This window comes from Oncorhynchus tshawytscha, linkage group LG03 (assembly GCF_018296145.1).
Source record: "Oncorhynchus tshawytscha isolate Ot180627B linkage group LG03, Otsh_v2.0, whole genome shotgun sequence".
NCBI lineage: Eukaryota > Metazoa > Chordata > Actinopteri > Salmoniformes > Salmonidae > Oncorhynchus > Oncorhynchus tshawytscha.
The window spans coordinates 72,072,054-72,094,917 of record NC_056431.1 but is presented as its reverse complement, the minus strand read 5'-3'; the positions used below and the strand labels follow the sequence as shown (position 1 = coordinate 72,094,917).

The window sequence follows — 22,864 nt, the reverse complement described above, 5'->3', positions numbered from 1 at the left end:
CCACCTCTTAATACTGGGGTCAGCGTCAACTAGCAGTCCACCTCTTAATACTGGGGCCAGTGTCTACTAGCAGTCCACCTCTTAATACTGGGGTCAGTGTCGTCTAGCCACTTCCTTAGCAGTCCACCTCTTAATACTGGGGCCAGTGTCTACTAGCCACTTCCTTAGCAGTCCACCTCTTAATACTGGGGTCAGCGTCAACTAGCAGTCCACCTCTTAATACTGGGGCCAGTGTCTACTAGCAGTCCACCTCTTAATACTGGGGTCAGTGTCGTCTAGCCACTTCCTTAGCAGTCCACCTCTTAATACTGGGGCCAGTGCCAACTGCCAGTCCACATCCAGAGGAATTGAAGGTCTCTCTCTTTATTAAGCATTACATTTTCAGCATAACTCAGGAGGATTTTCATATCATTAAATGTTTATTGTCTTGCTGTTATGCTTTCCAAGGTAATGGCCCTATCCAGACACAACCCCTAGACCCTAAACCCAAGTACACTATCCAGACACAACCCCTAGACCCTAAACCCAAGTACACTATCCAGACACAACCCCTAGACCCTAAACCCAAGTACACTATCCAGACGCAACCCCTAGACCCTAAACCCAAGTACACTTCATGTAGTTCCCGAAAGGTGACATTTCAAGTGCCTTGAGGGTAGGGTGTAGATATCTGATTGGGCCTAAGATATTAGTTAGTTCTAGTATGCCTGCTTAGTATTTAGAATGCAGTTCTTATCATCACCAGCAGGAGGCAGTGTAGTGTTGGATCCTATTACTTAACTCCTGTCTACACTTTCACGCTCTCCCATTACTGTACTGCTTTGTGTCCAGAAACATAGAATATAGGACAACAACACATGAGAATGAAGCAGGGTTTTTACCAATCCAAAGTCATACATGTACAGGAATGCACATGCTTCCTGATGGGAACCTGCGGAGGAATTTTCATTGGGGCATAAATCTGTAGCCGGGGGCAAGGCATGTGAAAACCCTTTTGAGAAACGTGTTTCATAAGTCCGCAAGACAGGCTTTCTAAAATGATTTAGAGGTAAATAGCCTGTGATTCCACATTCAGCCATGTTTTTCATTTTCTAAAGCTGGGAATGACAACCAACGTTTATGTCCCAACAGTTCAGTCAACACATAAATACACAGAACCATGTCAGAGGATAAGGAGTCATTCTGTGTCTGTCTGTTTTCATAAATAATTGGCCAACACAGATGGTACAGTAGGTATTTTGAAATCCAGGATTGAGTCAGACCCATACAGGAATATAGGAAAGATAGAGGGAGAGTTGGAGGGAGAAAGAGATGAGAGACACGTAGTATACACGCTGGGTCTGACTCACGCCTGGACTGCCAAACCTCTGCCCCCAAAAAAACACACACACACACACACACACACACACACACACACACACACACACACACACAAACATATGGATTGTAAGTCATGGTTTGGATCTAGACTCGCCATCTCTAGCTGAATGGGCTGTCTCAGACTTCCATGGCCTTGTGTGTCATGTTGAAGGAGGCTCTGTTTGGCCATATTAGTGTTTTTACCCTGGGAAACTCCCTGCACTCTACCTTTCTTCATAGGTTCTTCCTAGAGGGGCTTAAAATGATTTGAGTGCTATGAATTCTTCAAAGGAGGGTCTATGTGTAGTTGAAGAGGGAGATTGAGGTGAATATATATGTTTATTGAATACTGGCCTACATTTTGTAATGTCAGACAAACTTATCAGAGACCCACTGTAACTTAATTTGATTGTCAGGCTTCCAGTCGCTACACGCTTAGAAAAAAAGGTGCTATCTACAGTAAAACCTAAAATGGTTATTTGGCTGTCCCCAAAGGAGAATCCTTTGAAGAACCATTTTTGGTTCCAGGTAGAACTATTTTGGGTTTCATGTAAATATCCACAGAGGGTTCTGCATGAACCCAAAATAGTTCTACCTGGAACCAAAAAGAGTGAAAAACCCCTTTCTATGACCTCAGACCCCCTTCGTGTCTCTAACCTCATGCAGAACTGCAGATCTTAATGGGATTACTCTGTTGTGACAGGAAATGTGAATTGTAAGGTTTAGAAAGGCTTCTAAAGTTTGTAATTTACATTTTAAAATGCAAGACTTGAAAAATGAAAAGTGTATCAACCCCTACAAAAATGTCCATTAATTATAATCCACATAATAATTCACATTTCCTGTTTCTGCAAGATTGTTTCCCTGCTGTGAGAAGCAGGGTCAAATAGCAGTGCACCCTGTACCCCCTCAGTCACTATGACCTCATAATCAGTCTCTATGACCTCATACCCACTCAGTCGCTATGTCCTCATAATCACTCTCTATGACCTCGTAATCAATCTCTGATCTCATACCCCCACAGTTTCTATAACCTCATAATCAATTTCTGACCTCATACCATCTCAGTCTCCATGACCTCAGAATCAGTCTACATGTCCTCATATCCACAGTCTCTATTGCCTCATACCAACAGTCTATGACATCACACCTTTCGATCTAACTTTCAACTCATAGTGAGTTGCTGTCTGTTTTGTCATAGTTTTTGTTATAATACCACCAGTTTTTGCTATATAATATGTCTTTCTACTGGCCAGCTGGGCTTTGTGAGTCTGACCTCCACATGCTGACACTACTACACCATGAAAAGCATGTAAAAGCACATTCATCTACACGTCCCTGTGACCTCACACAGGCCTTTGTTCAGTAACTAGACTTCAGGCTCGCCTCTCATTACACAGTAAAGGCCAGATCAGACACTGCTATTACAACTGGGTGTTTTGACCAAATATGTTGTTTTGGGGAGAAAATGTCTGGCCATGAAATGTGGCCTGGCTACAAATCCACAAACCAGTTTTACTGTTGCGAGGATCACAATATGTGTTTTCTTGTCCATTTCCAAGAAATGTCCTGTCGCTGACACGCCTTTCTTCCTAAAGGAGAGATTTCAACCCACTAGAGCCCCAGCTAACAACAAACATTCCCACAACGTTAGAGAATGTTCCCTTAAGAGTCTCATGAGGCCAGACATTTCAAGCTGCAGTCAGTTCAGACAGACTTGATGGATGTTTTGGCTACATCTGACCCCCCCCTTTCCCCAACATTCAACTATGGAGTCATTATATTCATGGCCATATCTGTGATTGCTGTTGCGTTTAATAAAAGAAGACCTGCAAAAAATGTGGGTCAATATGTTGGAAGCAAAAAATGAAAAACAGTGTTTGGAAGGTAACTGGGAATCACAGACAAATGTTTTGTGTTCAATATTTGTTGTTGTATTTTGTTATTTTACTATTTTTATTTTACAATTGTTAGAATGATACATAAAAGACAAGTACCCCCCCTATGTTAGGTTTAAATACCACATGGAGTTGTAACCATTAAGGGGTAATTTCCTACAATGTGAAAGGTATCCATTCAACAATTGAAAGGGAAAAAATGATCTGAACAATTATAACTGAAGACCTTACAGTGTTCAATAGATTTATTTATTTATTTTTTACAAGAGAAGCACCTGCCAGATAGTGAGCACTTCAAGCTCATCACATAGTTCTGGGAGGAGAAGGGGAGTTGCTATCCACAGATTTACCCTATGTGTTTTACACGATGAAGTAAAAGATCAGGAAGGGAGATACACATTGTTATTCAACGGGGTCCATTGCAGGAGTGAAAGTCTTAATGTTCAATGTATATGAAGATAGACCTGAGTTTAAAACAATATATATTCTTGATTTGATTTCTGATAAAGTAAAGGGGTTGTTTTTGATGAGATGAGATTTTAACTGCACTTTTGTTCGTTTTTATCCGGTATGGAAGAAAATAGAACACTCCTATCCAGAATGTTCCGTGCTTTAAGAAATGGCTCCATCGAACTGGTTGTAGTAGATGTTTGGAGACATTTGAATCCTAAAAGAAGATATTTTGTGTTTGAATCCCACCCCTATAGATGTTATTCTCGTATTGACTACTTCTTTATGTATTACTCTTTCTGATCATGGGCCGGTGTCAGCTGTATGTGACCTGGAGAGACAGTCACACCCCACATTGTGGAGGATGAATGCTTCACTACTTGATGAAGCTGAATTTAGACAGTTTATTCATTCAGAATTTGGATAGTACTTAGTTTAACCAAACACCTGATGTGGCACCTGCTGTTCTGTAGGAAGGGGCAAAGGCGGTATTGGGAGGGTGTGCTGTTTCATATGCATCAACAAGGGAAAAGAACTAAGAACAATTATGCAGAAAATTGGAAGATGATATTGAGAGATTGGAAACCATGCATAAACAACAACAACCCCCCTCAACCCTCAACCAATTAAAAGAGACATGTAATAAATACAACTTTTACATTACCGTGTAAAGTGGTCTGACTGTGAAGTGGACATACTCTGTATTCATATCCCAAAATAAATAAATCATCTCACTACAATACATTTTAATAGAATGTTTGCAAAAATAGATAAGATCTTGCGATCTTGGAAAGGAAAATACCTCTCCATTTGTGGAAAAATCACTATTTTGTCATATCCCAGTGTACATATTTGCTTATGGCCTTGCCTACACTTTTTTTTTAAATATTATATGAGCAAAAAAGTTTACATTTTATTTGGAACGGCAAGGCAGACAAAATTAAATGGGCCTATTTATATATTGAATATGATTTTGGGAGGGCAGAAATGGTTAAATATTAAAGCAATAGACCTCTCACTGAAGGCTTCAGTCATACAAAAGCTTTAACACCTGCATGGCTTGCTGTTTGGGGTTTTAGACTGGGTTACTGTACAGCACTTTGAGAGATCAGCTGATGTACAAAGGGCTATATAAATACATTTGATTTGATTTGATAATTAAATCCAAAATAGTTCTCTAAGTTGGTTGCAATTTCAGTTGAACCCACCAGAAAGATATTACAACAAATATTATGGTCAAACTCTAAACAAATTGATGAAAAAAAGGGTGTGGGGGAGAAATGTTTAATCTTTGTAAATTGTATCATAAATAGGACGGGTGGAGTTATGCCACAAATGCAGCTAACAAAAATATATGGAAATGTCTGTTCTACCCAACATTACAAACAACTAAATGCAGCATTACCACAAAAATGGAAGAGATAAGTGGAAGGGGGACAAAGTAAGGAACTTGTCTGTCAATCCCGCATTAAAGACCAAAATTGGTTAAAGAACATCGTGATAAATAAAAAATATATACCAGTTTCATTTAAGGAATAGCAAATTGACGGCTGTGCCATATATATTGTAAAATAGTTGGGAGGAGATTTCATGGCACATCGTTTATGAACTGATACACAAACAAAGCTGGATTCAAAAAATGTTTCTATATATATGGGGGATACAATCATCTCAGTTCTGCAGATTTTGCTGCGAAGCGATAGAATCATTAGATAATTTGTTTTGGTACTGTCCATATGTAGCTTGTTTTTGGTCGCAGGTTCAGGAACGCCCGAAGAATTGCAACATTTACCTGGAGATAACTCTGCAAATAGCACTGCTGGGCGATTTAAAAAAATTCATAGTCAATCGATCAATAATGTAATAATTATCTTTGCAAAACATTTTATCTTTAATTTACAATATGTAGAATCTATGAGAATAGAAAGGTTCAGAACTTTTGTGAAACATCACAGCACCGTTGAAACATACAGGGCAAATATAAATCACAACTCGATGGTGTTCAGAGATAGATGGGAGAGGCTGATTGTAGCTGAAGGCTGGGACTGGATGGTCTTCAGAGATAGATGGGAGGGGTTGAGGGTAGCTGAAGGCTGGGACTGGATGGTCTTCAGAGATAGATGGGAGGGGTTGAGGGTAGCTGAAGGCTGGGACTGGATGGTCTTCAGAGATAGATGGGAGGGGTTGAGGGTAGCTGAAGACTGGGACTGGATGGTCTTCAGAGATAGATGGGAGGGGTTGAGGGTAGCTGAAGGCTGGGACTGGATGGTCTTCAGAGATAGATGGGAGGGGTTGAGGGTAGCTGAAGGCTGGGACTGGATGGTCTTCATAGATAGATGGAAGGGGTTGAGGGTAGCTGAAGGATGGGACTGGATGGTCTTCAGAGATAGATGGGAGGGGTTGAGGGTAGCTGAAGGCTGGGACTGGAAGGTCTTCATAGATAGATGGGAGGGGTTGAGGGTAGCTGAAGGCTGGTACTGGATGGTCTTCAGAGATAGATGGGAGGAGTTGAGGGTAGCTGAAGGCTGGGACTGGATGGTCTTCAGAGATAGATGGGAGGGGTTGAGGGTAGCTGAAGGCTGGGACTGGATGGTGTTCAGAGATAGATGGGAGGGGTTGAGGGTAGCTGAAGGCTGGGACTGGATGGTCTTCAGAGATAGATGGGAGGGGTTGAGGGTAGCTGAAGGCTGGGACTGGATGGTCTTCATAGATAGATGGGAGGAGTTGAGGGTAGCTGAAGGCTGGGACTGGATGGTCTTCAGAGATAGATGGGAGGAGTTGAGGGTAGCTGAAGGATGGGACTGGATGGTCTTCAGAGATAGATGGGAGGGGTTGAGGGTAGCTGAAGGCTGGTACTGGATGGTCTTCAGAGATAGATGGGAGGAGTTGAGGGTAGCTGAAGGCTGGGACTGGAAGGTCTTCATAGATAGATGGGAGGAGTTGAGGGTAGCTGAAGGCTGGGACTGGAAGGTCTTCATAGATAGATGGGAGGGGTTGAGGGTAGCTGAAGGATGGGACTGGAAGGTCTTCATAGATAGATGGGAGGAGTTGAGGGTAGCTGTAACTAATGTAAAATATACTGTGTCCTTAAAATGTATATAATATGTATAAGCCGGAAGCAGAAGTCTGAGGTTTGTTGTCCATCGTTTACTCCAATTAGGGGAGGGGTGATAGAGTTAATGGAAAACAACAAAGGAATAACAACAAATATTATACACCCTGATCAAATAGGGTTCCTTGCTGGTCGTCAACTATTGGATCATATAAGAAGATGCCTAAATGTAATATCATCATTAAAACTTGTTATGGACTAGGTCCCTGTGGCGGGATCAAATCAGCGGAAATTTTAGAGCGCAACCTATAGTTTTCGATAAAACTCTAACTTTCATTAAAACACACATACAAGGTACTGAATTAAAGCTACACTCGTTGTGAATCTAGCCACCAAGTCAGATTTGTAAAATGCTTTTCCGCGAAAGCATGAGAAGCTATTATCTGATAGCATGCACCCCCAGAATACCAGACCGTCAACAAAACAACAGATTTTGCGGTAGCCGGCGCTACCCAAAACGCAGAAATAAAACATAAAACATTCATTACCTTTGACAAGCTTCTTTCTTGGCACTCCTATTTGTCACATAAACATCACAATTGGGTCTTTTTCCCGATTAAATCCGTCATTGTATACCCAAAATGTGATTCGCTGAAGACCGATCTGATCCAGAAAAATGCCCCTTTACAAGACGCAACGTAACTTTTTAAAATTACAAAAGTTGCCTATAAACTTTTACAAATCACTTCAAACTACTTATCTAAACCAACGTTAGGTATTAATAAACGTTAATAATCTATCAAATTGATCACGGGGCGATCTGTATTCGATAGCAGCAAGTCTTGAAATCATACTCCATGTTTTCACTTTCATAACATCCTGTGGTGAGCCCCAAGAAAGGAAGTGCCTATACGTCACAAAATCAAGGATAAAGCAGCCCCAAAATGCCAGCACTGGCGACATCGTGTGGAAGCTGTAGGCATTTACAGGGGATCCCCATGTATTTTCCTCAGCCTTAGACAATACATTGACTGGCGGATGAATATTATTTTTGTGTTTTTGGTGAACAGTTTTTCGAAGGATTTTGACTCCTAAACACGTTCTGTTATAGCCACAGACACGATTTAACCAGTTTTAGAGACTTCAGAGTGTTTTCTATACACACACACTTATCATATGCATATACTATATTCCTGGCATGAGTAGCAGGACGCTGAAATGTTGTGCGATTTTTAACAAAAAGCTGCAAAAATTCGCAGCCTCCTTAACAGGTTTTAAACCACAACTCAGGGTGAGGAAATATGGTTCTGGCCTTGGATCAGATATCATGGCCTTTGTCACACCCTGACTTTAGTTATCTTTGTTTTCTTTATGATTTTGGTTAGGTCAGGGTGTGACAAGGGTGGTTGGTTTAGTTTTTGTATTGTCTAGGTGTTTTTCTCCTGTCTAGGGTTTTTGTATATCTATGGGGTTTTAGTATTTCTCGGTATATGTAGGTCTATGGTGGCCTGAATTGGTTCCCAATCAGAGACAGCTGTTTATCGTTGTCTCTGATTTTGATCCTATTTAGGTTGCCATTTGCCATTTTGGTTTTGTAGGTTATTGTCTATGTGTAGTTGCCTTTCAGCACTTGTCTTATATAGCGGCACGTTAGTTTGTTCTCTATTTTTTCTTCATTAAAAGAAGAATGTATTCATATCACGCTGCACCTTGGTCTCATCGTTACGACGAAAGTGACAGCCTTATCTGGCTGGCTTATCTGTTTCACATGCTGCAAGAATTTAGATTTGGCCCGAAGTTCATTAGATGGGTCCAAATACCTTCTTCTACTCGCCACGCTAGAGTCAGAGTCAAATGACATTTATCTGTACCTTTTGATTATTAAAAGAGGCGTCCGACAAGGATGCCCACTGGGCGCGCTCCTTTTTGCCATTGGTATTGAACCTCTTGCCCAGATGATAGGATCCAGTCCTAATATCAAAGGCATAGAAATTGGCGAGGAAGAGCATAAGATCTCTCTGTATGCTGATGATATATTGGTGTTTATGTCTGATGTACGCAACTCTGTGCCATGCTTGATTAAAGGTGTAAAAACATATGGGATTTACTCAGGATATAAACTGAATGTAAGTAAAACTGAAGCCTATGCTGTGAATGGGTTCACCCCACATCAGATACTCTGTCTGTCAATTTTCTTTTGGCCTGACAAGGGAATAAAATCTCTAGGTATTTCTATTCCTACCTCTCCTGAAGACCTGCATAAAACAAACTATACCAAATTAATTGTTGATCTTAGAAGATGGATGATTCTACCTCTCACTTTAGCAGGAACGGTAGATATGATACAATTGTGATTAATATTCTTCCCAGACTGCTGTTCCCATTTCAGACGCTAGAGGTTCTGGTTCCAGAATCCATATTTCAACAATTAGACTGCTTAATTTTCAAAGTCCCTATGGCAAGCTAAAATACCAAGGGTGAGGTACAAAACACTCCTATTGTCCAAAAGAATCAGGTGGTCTAGAGTTACCAAATGTTAGGTACTACTGGACCACCCAACTACAACAAATTATTATTTAATTTTATTTCATATGTAGGTACTTAATGGTATAAACACGTTTCATGGGAATGTTGCACAAATGTTCATGTATCCAGTTTTCTGAGGGTTGGGAGAACATTCCATCAACGTCCAACCAACCATACACATGGAAACGTGGCAAGAACATTTGCGGCAACCCAAAAAATGTATTCTTGTTACTGTTGCCGAGCCAATCAAGGCCCTGATTGGTGAATCACTTATCCATTCATAGCTTTTTGTCTGTTGGCAAGGGTATGGATACTCATACACACAGTGCTTTTAATGTAGTGATTTCAACTTCCATATTTGACACACATTGACATACAGGATTACATTGTGCATGTTAATTTATACAGTAAGTATTATTCAACATGTCCTCAGCTGGGATTTGAACTCACAACCTCTTGGTCCGATCTTCCTGCTACGCCACCATGTCCATGTCAGCAATCAGCTAATCTGACTTCCGTCATCATTCATTTGATTGACTTATTTCAGTAATTTAAGGGTGTTCTGTATAGTGGTCTAATAGTGGTGGGGCATTTTACACTGTTATAATGTTACTCCTGAATCACTACCATCAATAAGATACTTACTCCAGCCTATTACATACACCTATCCAGTTGTTTCAAATCTACAGATCTAAGAGCCTAGGGAGGAGAGGTTAGGGTTTACTTCTGGCCAGGCCCTAACTATACTGGCCCAATAAGCACATGCCTTAGTGATATCCCTTATTGGGACAGTAGTAAGGTTGTTTGTCGTTGGTGCTGGTGGCCTGGGTTCAAGACTTGTTTAACACTTTTTTGGTTACTACATGAATCCATATGAGTTATTTCATAGTTTTGATGTCTTCACTATTATTCTACAATATAGAACATAGTAAAAACCTTTGACTGGTAGTGTATGTTCATGTTATTATTTGGCCACAGTTACAACGCCCCTAACTGATCTAATTAAAATCTGTAGGAATACCCGTTGAGCACAAATTCTGACCACATTTCCACTATCCCTCATAATTTATAAATATTTATTATTTCTATATAGCTGAGCATCTCTCCACAATTTCCTTGAAATCCATGGCAACCATGTTCTGTGTACGTTTGGTGGGATGTTGATGGAATGTTCTCCTAACCCTCAGAAAACTGGACACACGAGTGTTCTTACAACGTCCCATAAAACGTGTCTAGAACATTAATGTTGTATATTCTGAGAACGTTGCAACCACCTTCTAGATAAGTTCTGTTTGACATTAAGGGAATTTTCTCCTAACTTTAACACCATAACATACTAAAAAGATTCCCAGAAGGTTATTGCTAACATAGATAGAATGTTCCCCTAACTAATGGAAAACTGGAGACTCAAGTATTAGGGGAACATTACGAGTAACATTACAAAAACGCTCTCTCTCTCTCCCTAGATTTGTTAGCTGGGGATAGTGTGACACCCTTGCTAGTTATTTCGGATCAGTAGTGTATTTTGTTGTTTGGATCATGTGACTCTTTCTCTTATACAGTCATAGAAAAAGTACCCAATTGTCATACATGTGTGATATCAGACAGGTTAAGATATTAAGGCATTGATTTCTACAGTGTTGCATGATGGGAAACTAGTAGTTCAATGATATAATCAGTGGTGGAAAAAGTACCCAATTTTCATACTTGAGTAGAAGTAAAGATACCTTAATAGAAAATGACTCAAGTAAAAGTGAAAGTCACCCAGTAAAATATTACTTGAGTAAAAGTCTAAAAGTATTTGGTTTTTAATATAATTAAGTATTAAAAGTAAAAGTTCAAATTATTTCAAATTCCTATATTAAGGAAACCAGATGGCACAATCTTGTTTTTTATTTTATTTCTGGATAGTCAGGGGAACACTCCAACACTCAGACAAAATTCTAAAACGAAGCATTTGTGTTTAGTCAGTCCGCCAGATCAGAGGCAGGCGGGAGGACCAGGGATATTCTCTTGATAAGTGCGTGAATTGGACCCTTTTCCTGTCCTGCTAAGCATTCAAAATGTAACGAGTACTTTTGGGTGTCAGGGAAATTGTATGGAGTAAAAAATACATTATTTTCTTTAGAAATGTAGTGAAGTAAAAGTTGTCAAAAATATAAATAGTAAAGATACCAAAAAAATTACTTAAGTAGTACTTTAAATTATGTTTACTTAAGTACTTTACACCACTGTTCTTACGTGGGTTACAATGTTTTATATAAAGTAGCTATATACCACTTACACACAGACACTTTTCTCCAAAGCAAATTTCAGTACAGTACGTGATCACTTTGGGAATTGAACACTTACCAACTGATCCACACAGGACCCAGTATTTTTCCTTTCAATTAAGACCTAGACAACCAGGCGAGGGGATTTCCTTACCAATCAGTGACCCAGTGACCTCATTTCAACAATCAAGTACAAGGGAGGAGCAAAAATCCACAGACACTCGGCCCTCCGTGGAATGAGCTTGTCACGTGTGCTTTAGAGTAATGGAAAATTAGAATACACACACACACACACACACACACACTTCTCTTCTGAGTAGGTATTTGTGGCTGTACTAGAGGTTTTAAGCATCATTGCCATATTAGTCGGGGCAGTGTATGTCTTGTCTATTGGCTGTGACTTTGATACAATGCCCTACGATTTAATGCCGGTCTTCTTACCTAGTGTTAGTGTGTGTATAGGCTATCGTCCCACTCAGTGGCTTCTCATATCACTCCAACAATGTGAAGCTAATGAGAGCCAGCCTGCTAGTCAGAACAACCCCGACCAATGACATCATGTATTTCCTTTAGACCTGGCTCTCCCCTGTCTCCTCTCTCTCCCTGTTTCTCTCCCTCTCTCCTCTCTCTCCCTGTTTCTCTCTCTCCTCTCCCTGTCTCTCTCTCCTCTCCTCTCTCTCCCTGTTTCTCTCCCACTCTCCTCTCTCTCCCTGTTTCTCTCCCTCTCTCCTCTCTCTCCCTGTTTCTCTCTCTCCTCTCTCTGTCTCTCTCTCTCCTCTCCTCTCTCTCCCTGTTTCTCTTCCTCTCTCCTCTCTCTCCCTGTTTCTCTCCCTCTCTCCTCTCTCTCCCTGTTTATCTCCCTCTCTCCTCTCTCTCCCTGTTTCTCTCCCTCTCTCCTCTCTCTCCCTGTTTCTCTCTCCTCTCTCCCTGTTTCTCTCTCTCCTCTCTCTGTCTCTCTGTCTCCTCTCCTCTATCTCCCTGTTTCTCTTCCTCTCTCCTCTCTCTCCCTGTTTATCTCCCTCTCTCCTCTCTCTCCCTGTTTCTCTCCCTCTCTCCTCTCTCTCCCTGTTTCTCTCCCTCTCTCCTCTCTCCCTGTTTCTCTCTCTCCTCTCTCTGTCTCTCTGTCTCCTCTCCTCTATCTCCCTGTTTCTCTCCCTCTCTCCTCTCTCTGTCTCTCTGTCTCCTCTCCTCTATCTCCCTGTTTCTCTCCCTCTCTCCTCTCTCTCCCTGTTTCTCTCCCTCTCTCCTCTCTCTCCCTGTTTCTCTCCCTCTCTCCTCTCTCTCCCTGTTTCTCTCCCTCTCTCCTCTCTCTCCCTGTTTCTCTCCCTCTCTCCTCTCTCCCTGTTTCTCTCTCTCCTCTCTCTGTCTCTCTGTCTCCTCTCCTCTATCTCCCTGTTTCTCTCCCTCTCTCCTCTCTCTCTCTGTTTCTCTCCCTCTCTCCTCTCTCTCCCTGTTTCTCTCCCTCTCTCCTCTCTCTCCCTGTTTCTCTCCCTCTCTCCTCTCTCTCCCTGTTTCTCTCCCTCTCTCCTCTCTCCCTGTTTCTCTCCCTCTCTCCTCTCTCTCTCTGTTTCTCTCCCTCTCTCCTCTCTCTCTCTGTTTCTCTCGCTCTCTCCTCTCTCTCCCTGTTTCTCTCCCTCTCTCCTCTCTCTCTCTGTTTCTCTCCCTCTCTCCTCTCTCTCCCTGTTTCTCTCCCTCTCTCCTCTCTCTCCCTGTTTCTCTCCCTCTCTCCTCTCTCTCCCTGTTTCTCTCCCTCTCTCCTCTCTCCCTGTTTCTCTCCCTCTCTCCTCTCTCTCCCTGTTTCGCTCCCTCTCTCCTCTCTCTCCCTGTTTCTCTCCCTCTCTCCTCTCTCTCCCTGTTTCTCTCCCTCTCTCTGTCTCTCTGTCTCTCTGTCTCCTCTCCTCTATCTCCCTGTTTCTCTCCCTCTCTCCTCTCTCTCTCTGTTTCTCTCCCTCTCTCCTCTCTCTCCCTGTTTCTCTCCCTCTCTCCTCTCTCTCCCTGTTTCTCTCCCTCTCTCCTCTCTCTCCCTGTTTCTCTCCCTCTCTCCTCTCTCCCTGTTTCTCTCCCTCTCTCCTCTCTCTCTCTGTTTCTCTCCCTCTCTCCTCTCTCTCTCTGTTTCTCTCCCTCTCTCCTCTCTCTCCCTGTTTCTCTCCCTCTCTCCTCTCTCTCCCTGTTTCTCTCCCTCTCTCCTCTCTCTCCCTGTTTCTCTCCCTCTCTCCTCTCTCTCCCTGTTTCTCTCCCTCTCTCCTCTCTCTCCCTGTTTCTCTCCCTCTCTCCTCTCTCCCTGTTTCTCTCCCTCTCTCCTCTCTCTCTCTGTTTCTCTCCCTCTCTCCTCTCTCTCTCTGTTTCTCTCCCTCTCTCCTCTCTCTCCCTGTTTCTCTCCCTCTCTCCTCTCTCTCTCTGTTTCTCTCCCTCTCTCCTCTCTCTCCCTGTTTCTCTCCCTCTCTCCTCTCTCTCCCTGTTTCTCTCCCTCTCTCCTCTCTCCCTGTTTCTCTCCCTCTCTCCTCTCTCTCCCTGTTTCTCTCCCTCTCTCCTCTCTCTCCCTGTTTCTCTCCCTCTCTCCTCTCTCTCCCTGTTTCTCTCCCTCTCTCCTCTCTCCCTGTTTCTCTCCCTCTCTCCTCTCTCTCCCTGTTTCTCTCCCTCTCTCCTCTCTCTCCCTGTTTCTCTCTCCCCTCTCTCTGTCTCTCTGTCTCTCTCTCTTTCTCTTCCCATGGCTGTATATGGTTGTACTGCAGCAGCGTGACAGGGCTTCAGCAGTAGGGATGGAGATGAGATGGTCTCTCTGGGCTGGGCTAATGGAAGGGATGTGTCTCTTAGTGTAAATATTTACCACAGAGGGTTTATAGATGTTCCCACGCACTCAAGGCGTATCCCATCTCTGCTTTTCCCCAGCTTGGTACGTAGGAATTCTAGGGCCACGAACAGCACCTTTTCACACAAAACACTATTGAAATATAACATGACAGGCCTGGGTCAAAATGATATTTGAGGCATTTTTATGTATTTAATGTGCTAGGCAAGCTCAATCAAGTACACGGAAGTAATTGAAAGCAAACAGATTGCCTGCTATTTCTACCCAGATCCGATTATAACACACACTGTGGGATACACATGTGGACACAAAGATCCCAGACACATATACAGTGGGATCTGAAATGATTGACATCCTTGATAAAGATGAGAAAAAATGACTGTGTAAAATAAATAATTCAAATACTGACCTATATTGTATGCTCAAAAAGGATTAGGGAAATTATATTATTTTATACAAATACAATTTCTCAGAGAAATAGATTTTGTTGAACAAGTAATACTTTTTCTCAAAAAGGTAGGGGTCAAAATAATTGACACCCATGTTTTCAATAACTTTCAATACCCCACCTTGTCAGGATAGCAGCACTGAGTCTTTAAAAATATATATATATGCATTGGAGAACACTTTGGGAGGGATCTTAGACCGTTCCTCCATCCAGAATTGTTAGTCTGTGCTTATAGACTGCCCTCTTCTGCAGGTTTTCAATGAGTTTCATGTCCTGAGAATGGATGGCCATTGCAACATGTAGATTCTGTTGCCAATTAACCATTTCTTTCATGTGTGCTTGGGGTATTGTCTTGCCGGAAGATCCACTTGAGGCCAAGTTTCAACCAAGGTTTTTGGCTAAAATGTCCTGGCACTGGGTCAAGTTCTTGATGCTGTTGACATTAACAAGGGCCCCAGGACCAGTGGAAGCAAAATAACACCACCATCATATTTTACAGTCCTGGTGTGCGTGGCCAAAAGAGCTCTGTTTTCATGTCATCCAACAAATGTTAACGGCTGGTGTTTTCTCAACGGCATTGGCACATGGATTGGAACTGGTGCTTTGGTCAGATGACATGAAAATAGAGCTCTTTGGCCACTGGTGGGGTTTGGCGTCGAAATGAGAACGTATGAGCAGAAAAGAACCCCTACTGTATAATATGGTGGTGGGTCTTTGATGTTATTGGGCTAGCTTGTTTCCACTGGCCCTTGTTAAGGTCAACGGCATCATGAACTTTAGTCAGTAGCCAGTATCAGGACTCACGGAAAGGATGTTGTTGACCATTACTATTATGTCTGGCTATTCAAGTGTGAATGAAAAGGTGATAATGCAACCAGTCCATAGGAGGTGTAATTAGGGCTGTGGCGGTCACACATTTTCATCAACCGGTGATTGAGTCTAATAAATCCATGTCATATAGCCTTCACCTTCACAATAAATCCATTATTTATTTTAGACAGGTCTAAAGAAACATGATATGAAGAAAATGTAGTCTATTTCAGAAGAACAGAATAGCATACTCTGAGTTGTCCTTATGTTAGGTTCTGATCTGGCTAGGCCATATGGCTGTGGGCTACACTAGTTCATTTAGCAGACAAGATTTGCTTAGAATTCCGTGGCATTATTTTATAGTATGCAATTGAACAAAGCTGACTAAAATAGAAATTATATTTTCTCCAAACAATTTGAACAACATGCTGTTATTCTGTGTTGAGCAGTTAACAGAGAAATAGGTACTCCTATACTGTATGCTTAATTTAGAGTTATTCATGTAACTTTATTAGTTCTTCAAACGTTGGGCTATATGTTTTGATTTTTAATAAATTGTAAGGCTGCATGATGCGACTCTAATGATTATCTGAAAAAGTTGCTTGAAAGGCATGAGCTCTGCCTTTCTTTTGTTGCTCAGGCTGTACACACTTCATCAGTCTCTCATTCACAATTTGACAAGCACTTGATAAAGCCTCGGATTTCACACCGGCATCCCCTTTGTGTGGCCATAATGCACCCCCCCAAAAAACCCATGCCTTTTGCGTCCAGTGGCCATTGTGCGCTTCTCCCTGAGTGCTGCGTGCTTCATCACGTGATCGGGTATTTCTCACAGGGTACAAGTGAAGACAGACATCCGCATCCAATTCCGAGGTGCATATTGAAGATATTGGAAGAACTGTCCACTGTACTAGAGGTCGACCGATTATGATTTTTCAATGCCGATACCGATACCGATTATTGGAGGCCCAAAATAGCCGATACCGATCAATCGGCCATTTAAAAAAAAAAGTTTTTATTTGTAATGATGACAATTACAACAATACTGAATGAACATTTATTTTAAATTAATATATTACTTCAATAAAATCAATTTAGCCTCAAATGAATAATGAAACATGTTAAATAATGCAAAAACAAAGTGTTGGAGAAGAAAGTAAAAGTGCAATATTTGCCATGTAAGAAAGCTAACGTTTAAGTTCCTTGCTCAGAACATGAGAACATATGAAAGCTGGTGGTTCCTTTTAACATGAGTCTTCAACATTCTCAGTTAAGAAGTTTTAGGTTGTAATTATTATAGAAATTATAGGACTATTTCCCTCTATACCATTTGTATTTCATTAACCTTTGACTATTGGATGTTCTTATAGGCACTTTAGTATTGCCAGTGTAACAGTATAGCTTCCGTCCCTCTCCTCGCTCCTACCTGGACTCGAACCAGGAACACAACGACAACAGCCACCCTCGAAGCAGCGTTACCCATGCTTATATACTGTATATATGCCATTTAGGCTCTACAGCACTTGTAAAGCGGATAAATGTGCTTAATTTTAAGAAGTTAAATTCACCACTTAAGTTGTGATGCAAATCTTATCAAAACATATAGGCCTATGGGCTAGGCTACATGAGGTGTGATACTAACCATATCAAAACATATAGGCCTATGGGATAGGCTACATGAGGTGTGATACTAACCTTATTAAAACATATAGGCCTATGGGCCAGGCTACTTCAGGTGTGATACTAACCTTATTAAAACATATAGGGCTATGGGCCAGGCTACTTCAGGTGTGATACTAACCTTATCAAAACATATAGGCCTATGGGCCAGAGGTGTGATACTAACCTTATCAAAACATATAGGCCTATGGGCTAGGCTACATGAGGTGTGATACTAACCATATCAAAACATATAGGCCTATGGGATAGGCTACATGAGGTGTGATACTAACCTTATTAAAACATATAGGCCTATGGGCCAGGCTACTTGAGGTGTGATACTAACCTTATCAAAACATATAGGCCTATGGGCTAGGCTACTTGAGGTGTGATACTAACCTTATTAAAACATATAGGGCTATGGGCCAGGCTACTTCAGGTGTGATACTAACCTTATTAAAACATATAGGGCTATGGGCAAGGCTACTTGAGGTGTGATACTAACCTTATCAAAACATATAGGCCTATGGGCTAGGCTACATGAGGTGTGATACTAACCTTATCAAAACATATAGGCCTATGGGCTAACATGAGGTGTGATACTAACCTTATCAAAACATATAGGCCTATGGGCTATGAGGTGTGATACGAACCTTATCAAAACATATAGGGCTACATGAGGTGTGATACTAACCTTATCAAAACATATAGGCCTATGGGCTAGGCTACATGAGGTGTGATACTAACCTTATCAAAACATATAGGCCTATGGGGGCTGAGGCTAGGGCTATGGGCCAGGCTACTTCAGGTGTGATACTAACCTTATCAAAACATATAGGCCTATGGGGGCATGAGGCTAGGCCTTGGGAGGTGTGATACTAACCTTATTAAAACATATAGGGCTATGGGCCAGGCTATTTCAGGTGTGATACTAACCTTATTAAAACATATAGGGCTATGGGCAAGGCTACTTGAGGTGTGATACTAACCTTATCAAAACATATAGGCCTATGGGCCAGGCTACTTGAGGTGTGATACTAACCTTATCAAAACATATAGGCCTATGGGCTAGGCTACATGAGGTGTGATACTAACCTTATCAAAACATATAGGCCTATGGGCTAGGCTACATGAGGTGTGATACTAACCTTATCAAAACATATAGGCCTATGGGCTAGGCTACATGAGGTGTGATACTAACCTTATCAAAACATATAGGCCTATGGGCTAGGCTACATGAGGTGTGATACTAACCTTATCAAAACATATAGGCCTATGGGCTAGGCTACATGAGGTGTGATACTAACCTTATCAAAACATATAGGCCTATGGGCTAGGCTACATGAGGTGTGATACTAACCTTAATTAAAACATATAGGCCTATGAGCTAGGCTACATGAGGTGTGATACTAACCTTATCAAAACATATAGGCCTATGGGCTAGGCTACATGAGGTGTGATACTAACCTTATTAAAACATATAGGCCTATGGGCTAGGCTACATGAGGTGTGATACTAACCTTATCAAAACATATAGGCCTATGGGCTAGGCTACATGAGGTGTGATACTAACCTTATTAAAACATATAGGCCTATGGGCTAGGCTACATGAGGTGTGATACTAACCTTATCAAAACATATAGGCCTATGGGCTAGGCTACATGAGGTGTGATACTAACCTTATCAAAACATATAGGCCTATGGGCTAGGCTACATGAGGTGTGATACTAACCTTATTAAAACATATAGGCCTATATATATAGGCCTATGGGCAAATTCTGATTTTCAATGACGGCCTAGGAACAGTAAGTTAACTGCCTGTTCAGGGGCAGAACGACAGATTTGTACCTTGTCAGTTCGGGGATTTGAACTTGCAACCTTCCGGTTACTAGTCCAACGCTCTAACCATTCACAAGTGATAATACATCATTTATAATTTATAGACTAATACTGTCACCCATCAGACTATTCTTGATTTAATCTTGTCTTTACATTTACTAAATAATATATGTGTGACATTTGTTTAAATTTAGAATGGACCATTATCTTGCACCTGTATCGAAACAGGGTCAGCGGGAAAAAAATATGTCATCACTTAAATAGCGAATGGAGGAAGCTTTTCCCCGTGGTTCATTTTCATGACAGCTAGGTAGGCTATACTCCTGTTGTAAATATAAGCAATGTGTTTAATATTAGGAAAGTTGAGAAATAAATATTGTAGGCCTAGCCCATAGAAAGCTGATGGGATCCTCCTCTTTTTAGTAGAGGCCATCACTCTGTTTTCTACCACAATTGCATAGCCTATTGAAATATTGAGCAACATGAGCTCATGGACTCTCATGAAGTGTTTGATTAGATTTTCTAATACATATGCATTGGTGTCAGAGTGATTAGAGGGACAATAGAGTGCTGAGTACCAGGCAGTTAGCAAGTTTGTTAGGCTACTAATGACCATCAGCAGCATCAGAGCTTGGAGAGCCTAATTACCGTGACTAAACACGGTCACGTGAAATTTGACTGCCTTCATGACACGTGACCGCCGGTGTGGTGGTAATATGGTTACCGCAACAGTCCTAGGTATAATCACAACCAAGCTTCCACATTACAGGTTGTGTAATGTATTTACAGTAGTCTCAACTTTTCTCTTCTCTCTCCCTCTCTTCCTCTCCCTCCCTCTCTCTTCCTCTCTCTTCCTCTCCCTCTTCTTCTCTTCCTCTCTCATCCTCTCTCTCCCTCCCTCTCCCTCCCTCTCTCTCCCTCTCTCTCCCTCTCTCTCCCTTTCCCTCTGTCCCCCTCTCCCTCTCTCACTTCATATCTCTTCCTCTCCCTATCTCCCTCTTCTTCTCCCTCTCTCTTCCTTTCCCTCTCTCTCTCTCTCTCCCTCTCTCTTCCTCTCCCTCCCTCTCTCTTCCTCTCTCTTCCTCTCCCTCTTCTTCTCTTCCTCTCTCATCCTCTCTCTCCCTCTCTCTTCCTCTCTCCTCCTCTCTCTCTCCCTCCCTCTCTCTCCCTCTCTCTCCCTTTCCCTCTGTCATCCTCTCTCTCTCTCCCTCCCTCTCTCACTTCATATCTCTTCCTCTCCCTATCTCCCTCTTCTTCTCCCTCTCTCTTCCTTTCCCTCTCTCTCTCTCTCTCTCTCTCTCTCTTCCTTCACCCTTCTAGGCACCTGGTAACGACATCCCCCTGAAGCATGTAGAGACCTTGGTGAGTCTGAGCTCTATCTTATTGTCTATGTGTGTGTGTGTGTTATTGTTTCTAGCTAAAACACCTCACACCATTAAAAGAGGGATTGGGGATGCTATTGCCCTATTGTGTTGTTGTCATTGTGTTAATGTCATTGTGTTATTGTCATTGTGTTGTTGTCATTGTGTTAATGTCATTGTGTTATTGTCATTGTGTTATTGTCATTGTGTTGTTGTCATTGTGTTAATGTCATTGTGTTGATGTCATTGTGTTATTGTCATTGTGTTGTTGTCATTGTGTTAATGTCATTGTGTTAATGTTATTGTGTTGATGTCATTGTGTTGTTGTCATTGTGTGAATGTCATTGTGTTAATGTTATTGTGTTAATGTCATTGTGTTATTGTCATTGTGTTGTTGTCATTGTGTTAATGTTATTGTGTTGATGTCATTGTGTTGTTGTCATTGTGTGAATGTCATTGTGTTATTGTCATTGTGTTATTGTCATTGTGTTGTTGTCATTGTGTTATTGTCATTGTGTTATTGTCATTGTGTTGTTGTCATTGTGTTATTGTCATTGTGTTATTGTCATTGTGTTAATGTTATTGTGTTGATGTCATTGTGTTGTTGTCATTGTGTTAATGTCATTGTGTTATTGTCATTGTGTTATTGTCATTGTGTTGTTGTCATTGTGTTAATGTTATTGTGTTATTGTCATTGTGTTATTGTCATTGTGTTGTTGTCATTGTGTTGATGTCATTGTGTTGTCATTGTGTTGTTGTCATTGTGTTGATGTCATTGTGTTGATGTCATTGTGTTATTGTCATTGTGTTGTTGTCATTGTGTTATTGTCATTGTGTTGTTGCCATTGTCATTGTGTTATTGTCATTGTGTTGTTGTCATTATGTTGTTGTCATTGTGTTATTCTCATTGTGATACCAAGCCTGCCAGCTCTTAACCATGTTGCTCAGGTCCAAACAAATTCTGTATGCATAGTATACTGTAAATACACACTAATCTACTGTGTTCATCCACAAAAGCACAGACGCAAATACACATTACACACCCACACACACACACACACACACACACACACACACACACACACACACACACACACGCACACGCACGCACACGCACACACACACACACACACACAGTAATGAAATACACAACCAGGGTCTGTATATCATGTCTCCATTATATGGTCTGTATCAGTTGCTACTTCTAGTTAATTTTGTCCACGTATTTTTCGGGCTGTTATGTTTGAATTTGTGTGCTTGTTTAATGGTGTGTATCCCCTATCCAGTTCAGAGCCAGCCATGTGAGTTACTTCCTTTTACACACCCTGTAAGGTTTGGACTGGGTCTTATTTAGTCTGAGAAAGGCAGTATCACGTTACAGATTGGGACTCACCACCCAAAGCCAAGACACAGCCAATATTTAAAGAGGGAATAAACCACTACCCAAATATGTGTGTCTCTGTGTGTGTCTGTGTGTGACTCTGTGTGTGTGTCTGTGTGTGTCTATGTGTGGCTCTGTGTGTGGCTCTGTGTGGCTCTGTGTGTGTCTGTGTGTGTCTGTGTGTGGCTCTGTAGGTGTCTGTGTGTGTCTGTGTGTGTCTGTGTGTGGCTCTGTGTGTGTCTGTGTGTGGCTCTGTGTGTGTCTGTATTTGGCTCTGTGTGTGTCTGTATGTGGCTCTGTGTGTGTCTGTGTGTGGCTCTGTGTGTGTCTGTATTTGGCTCTGTGTGTGTCTGTATGTGGCTCTGTGTGTGTCTGTGTGTGTCTGTGTGTGGCTCTGTAGGTGTCTGTGTGTGGCTCTGTAGGTGTCTGTGTGTGGCTCTGTGTGTGTCTGTGTGTGGCTCTGTAGGTGTCTGTGTGTGTCTGTGTGTGGCTCTGTGTGGCTCTGTGTGTGTCTGTGTGTGGCTCTGTGTGTGTCTGTGTGTGCTGGCTTTTTTATCTGTACGTTCCATTGGAAGCCTGCATGCAGAAATGTGGAAATGCTTAAGTGTACTGTATGTATAACTAGTATATAGTGTGTACTATATGTATAACTAGTATATTGTGTGTACTGTATGCATATCTAATATATTGTGTGTAGTGTATAACTAGCATATTGTGTGTAGTGTATAACTAGTATATTGTGTGTGTACTGTATGTATAGCTAGTGTATTGTGTGTACTGTGTGTATATATAGTATATTGTGTGTACTGTATGTATAACTAGTATATTGTGTGTACTATATGTATATCTAATATATTGTGTGTAGTGTATAGCTAGCATATTGTGTCTGTACTGTATGTATATCTAGTGTATTGTGTGTACTGTGTGTATATCTAGTATATTGTGTGTGTACTGTATGTATAGCTAGTGTATTGTGTGTACTGTGTGTATATCTAGTAT

At 41.5% G+C, this 22,864-nt stretch overlaps 1 protein-coding gene across 1 annotated transcript in view; it reads left to right on the top strand.

The window, feature by feature from the left end:
- Positions 1-22,864, top strand: part of LOC112224753 (tensin-1-like) — a 298,598-nt gene that overhangs the window by 182,650 nt on the left and 93,084 nt on the right. The window contains 1 exon segment of the mRNA XM_042319964.1: positions 20,444-20,485. Coding sequence (XP_042175898.1) covers positions 20,444-20,485 — 42 coding nt within the window.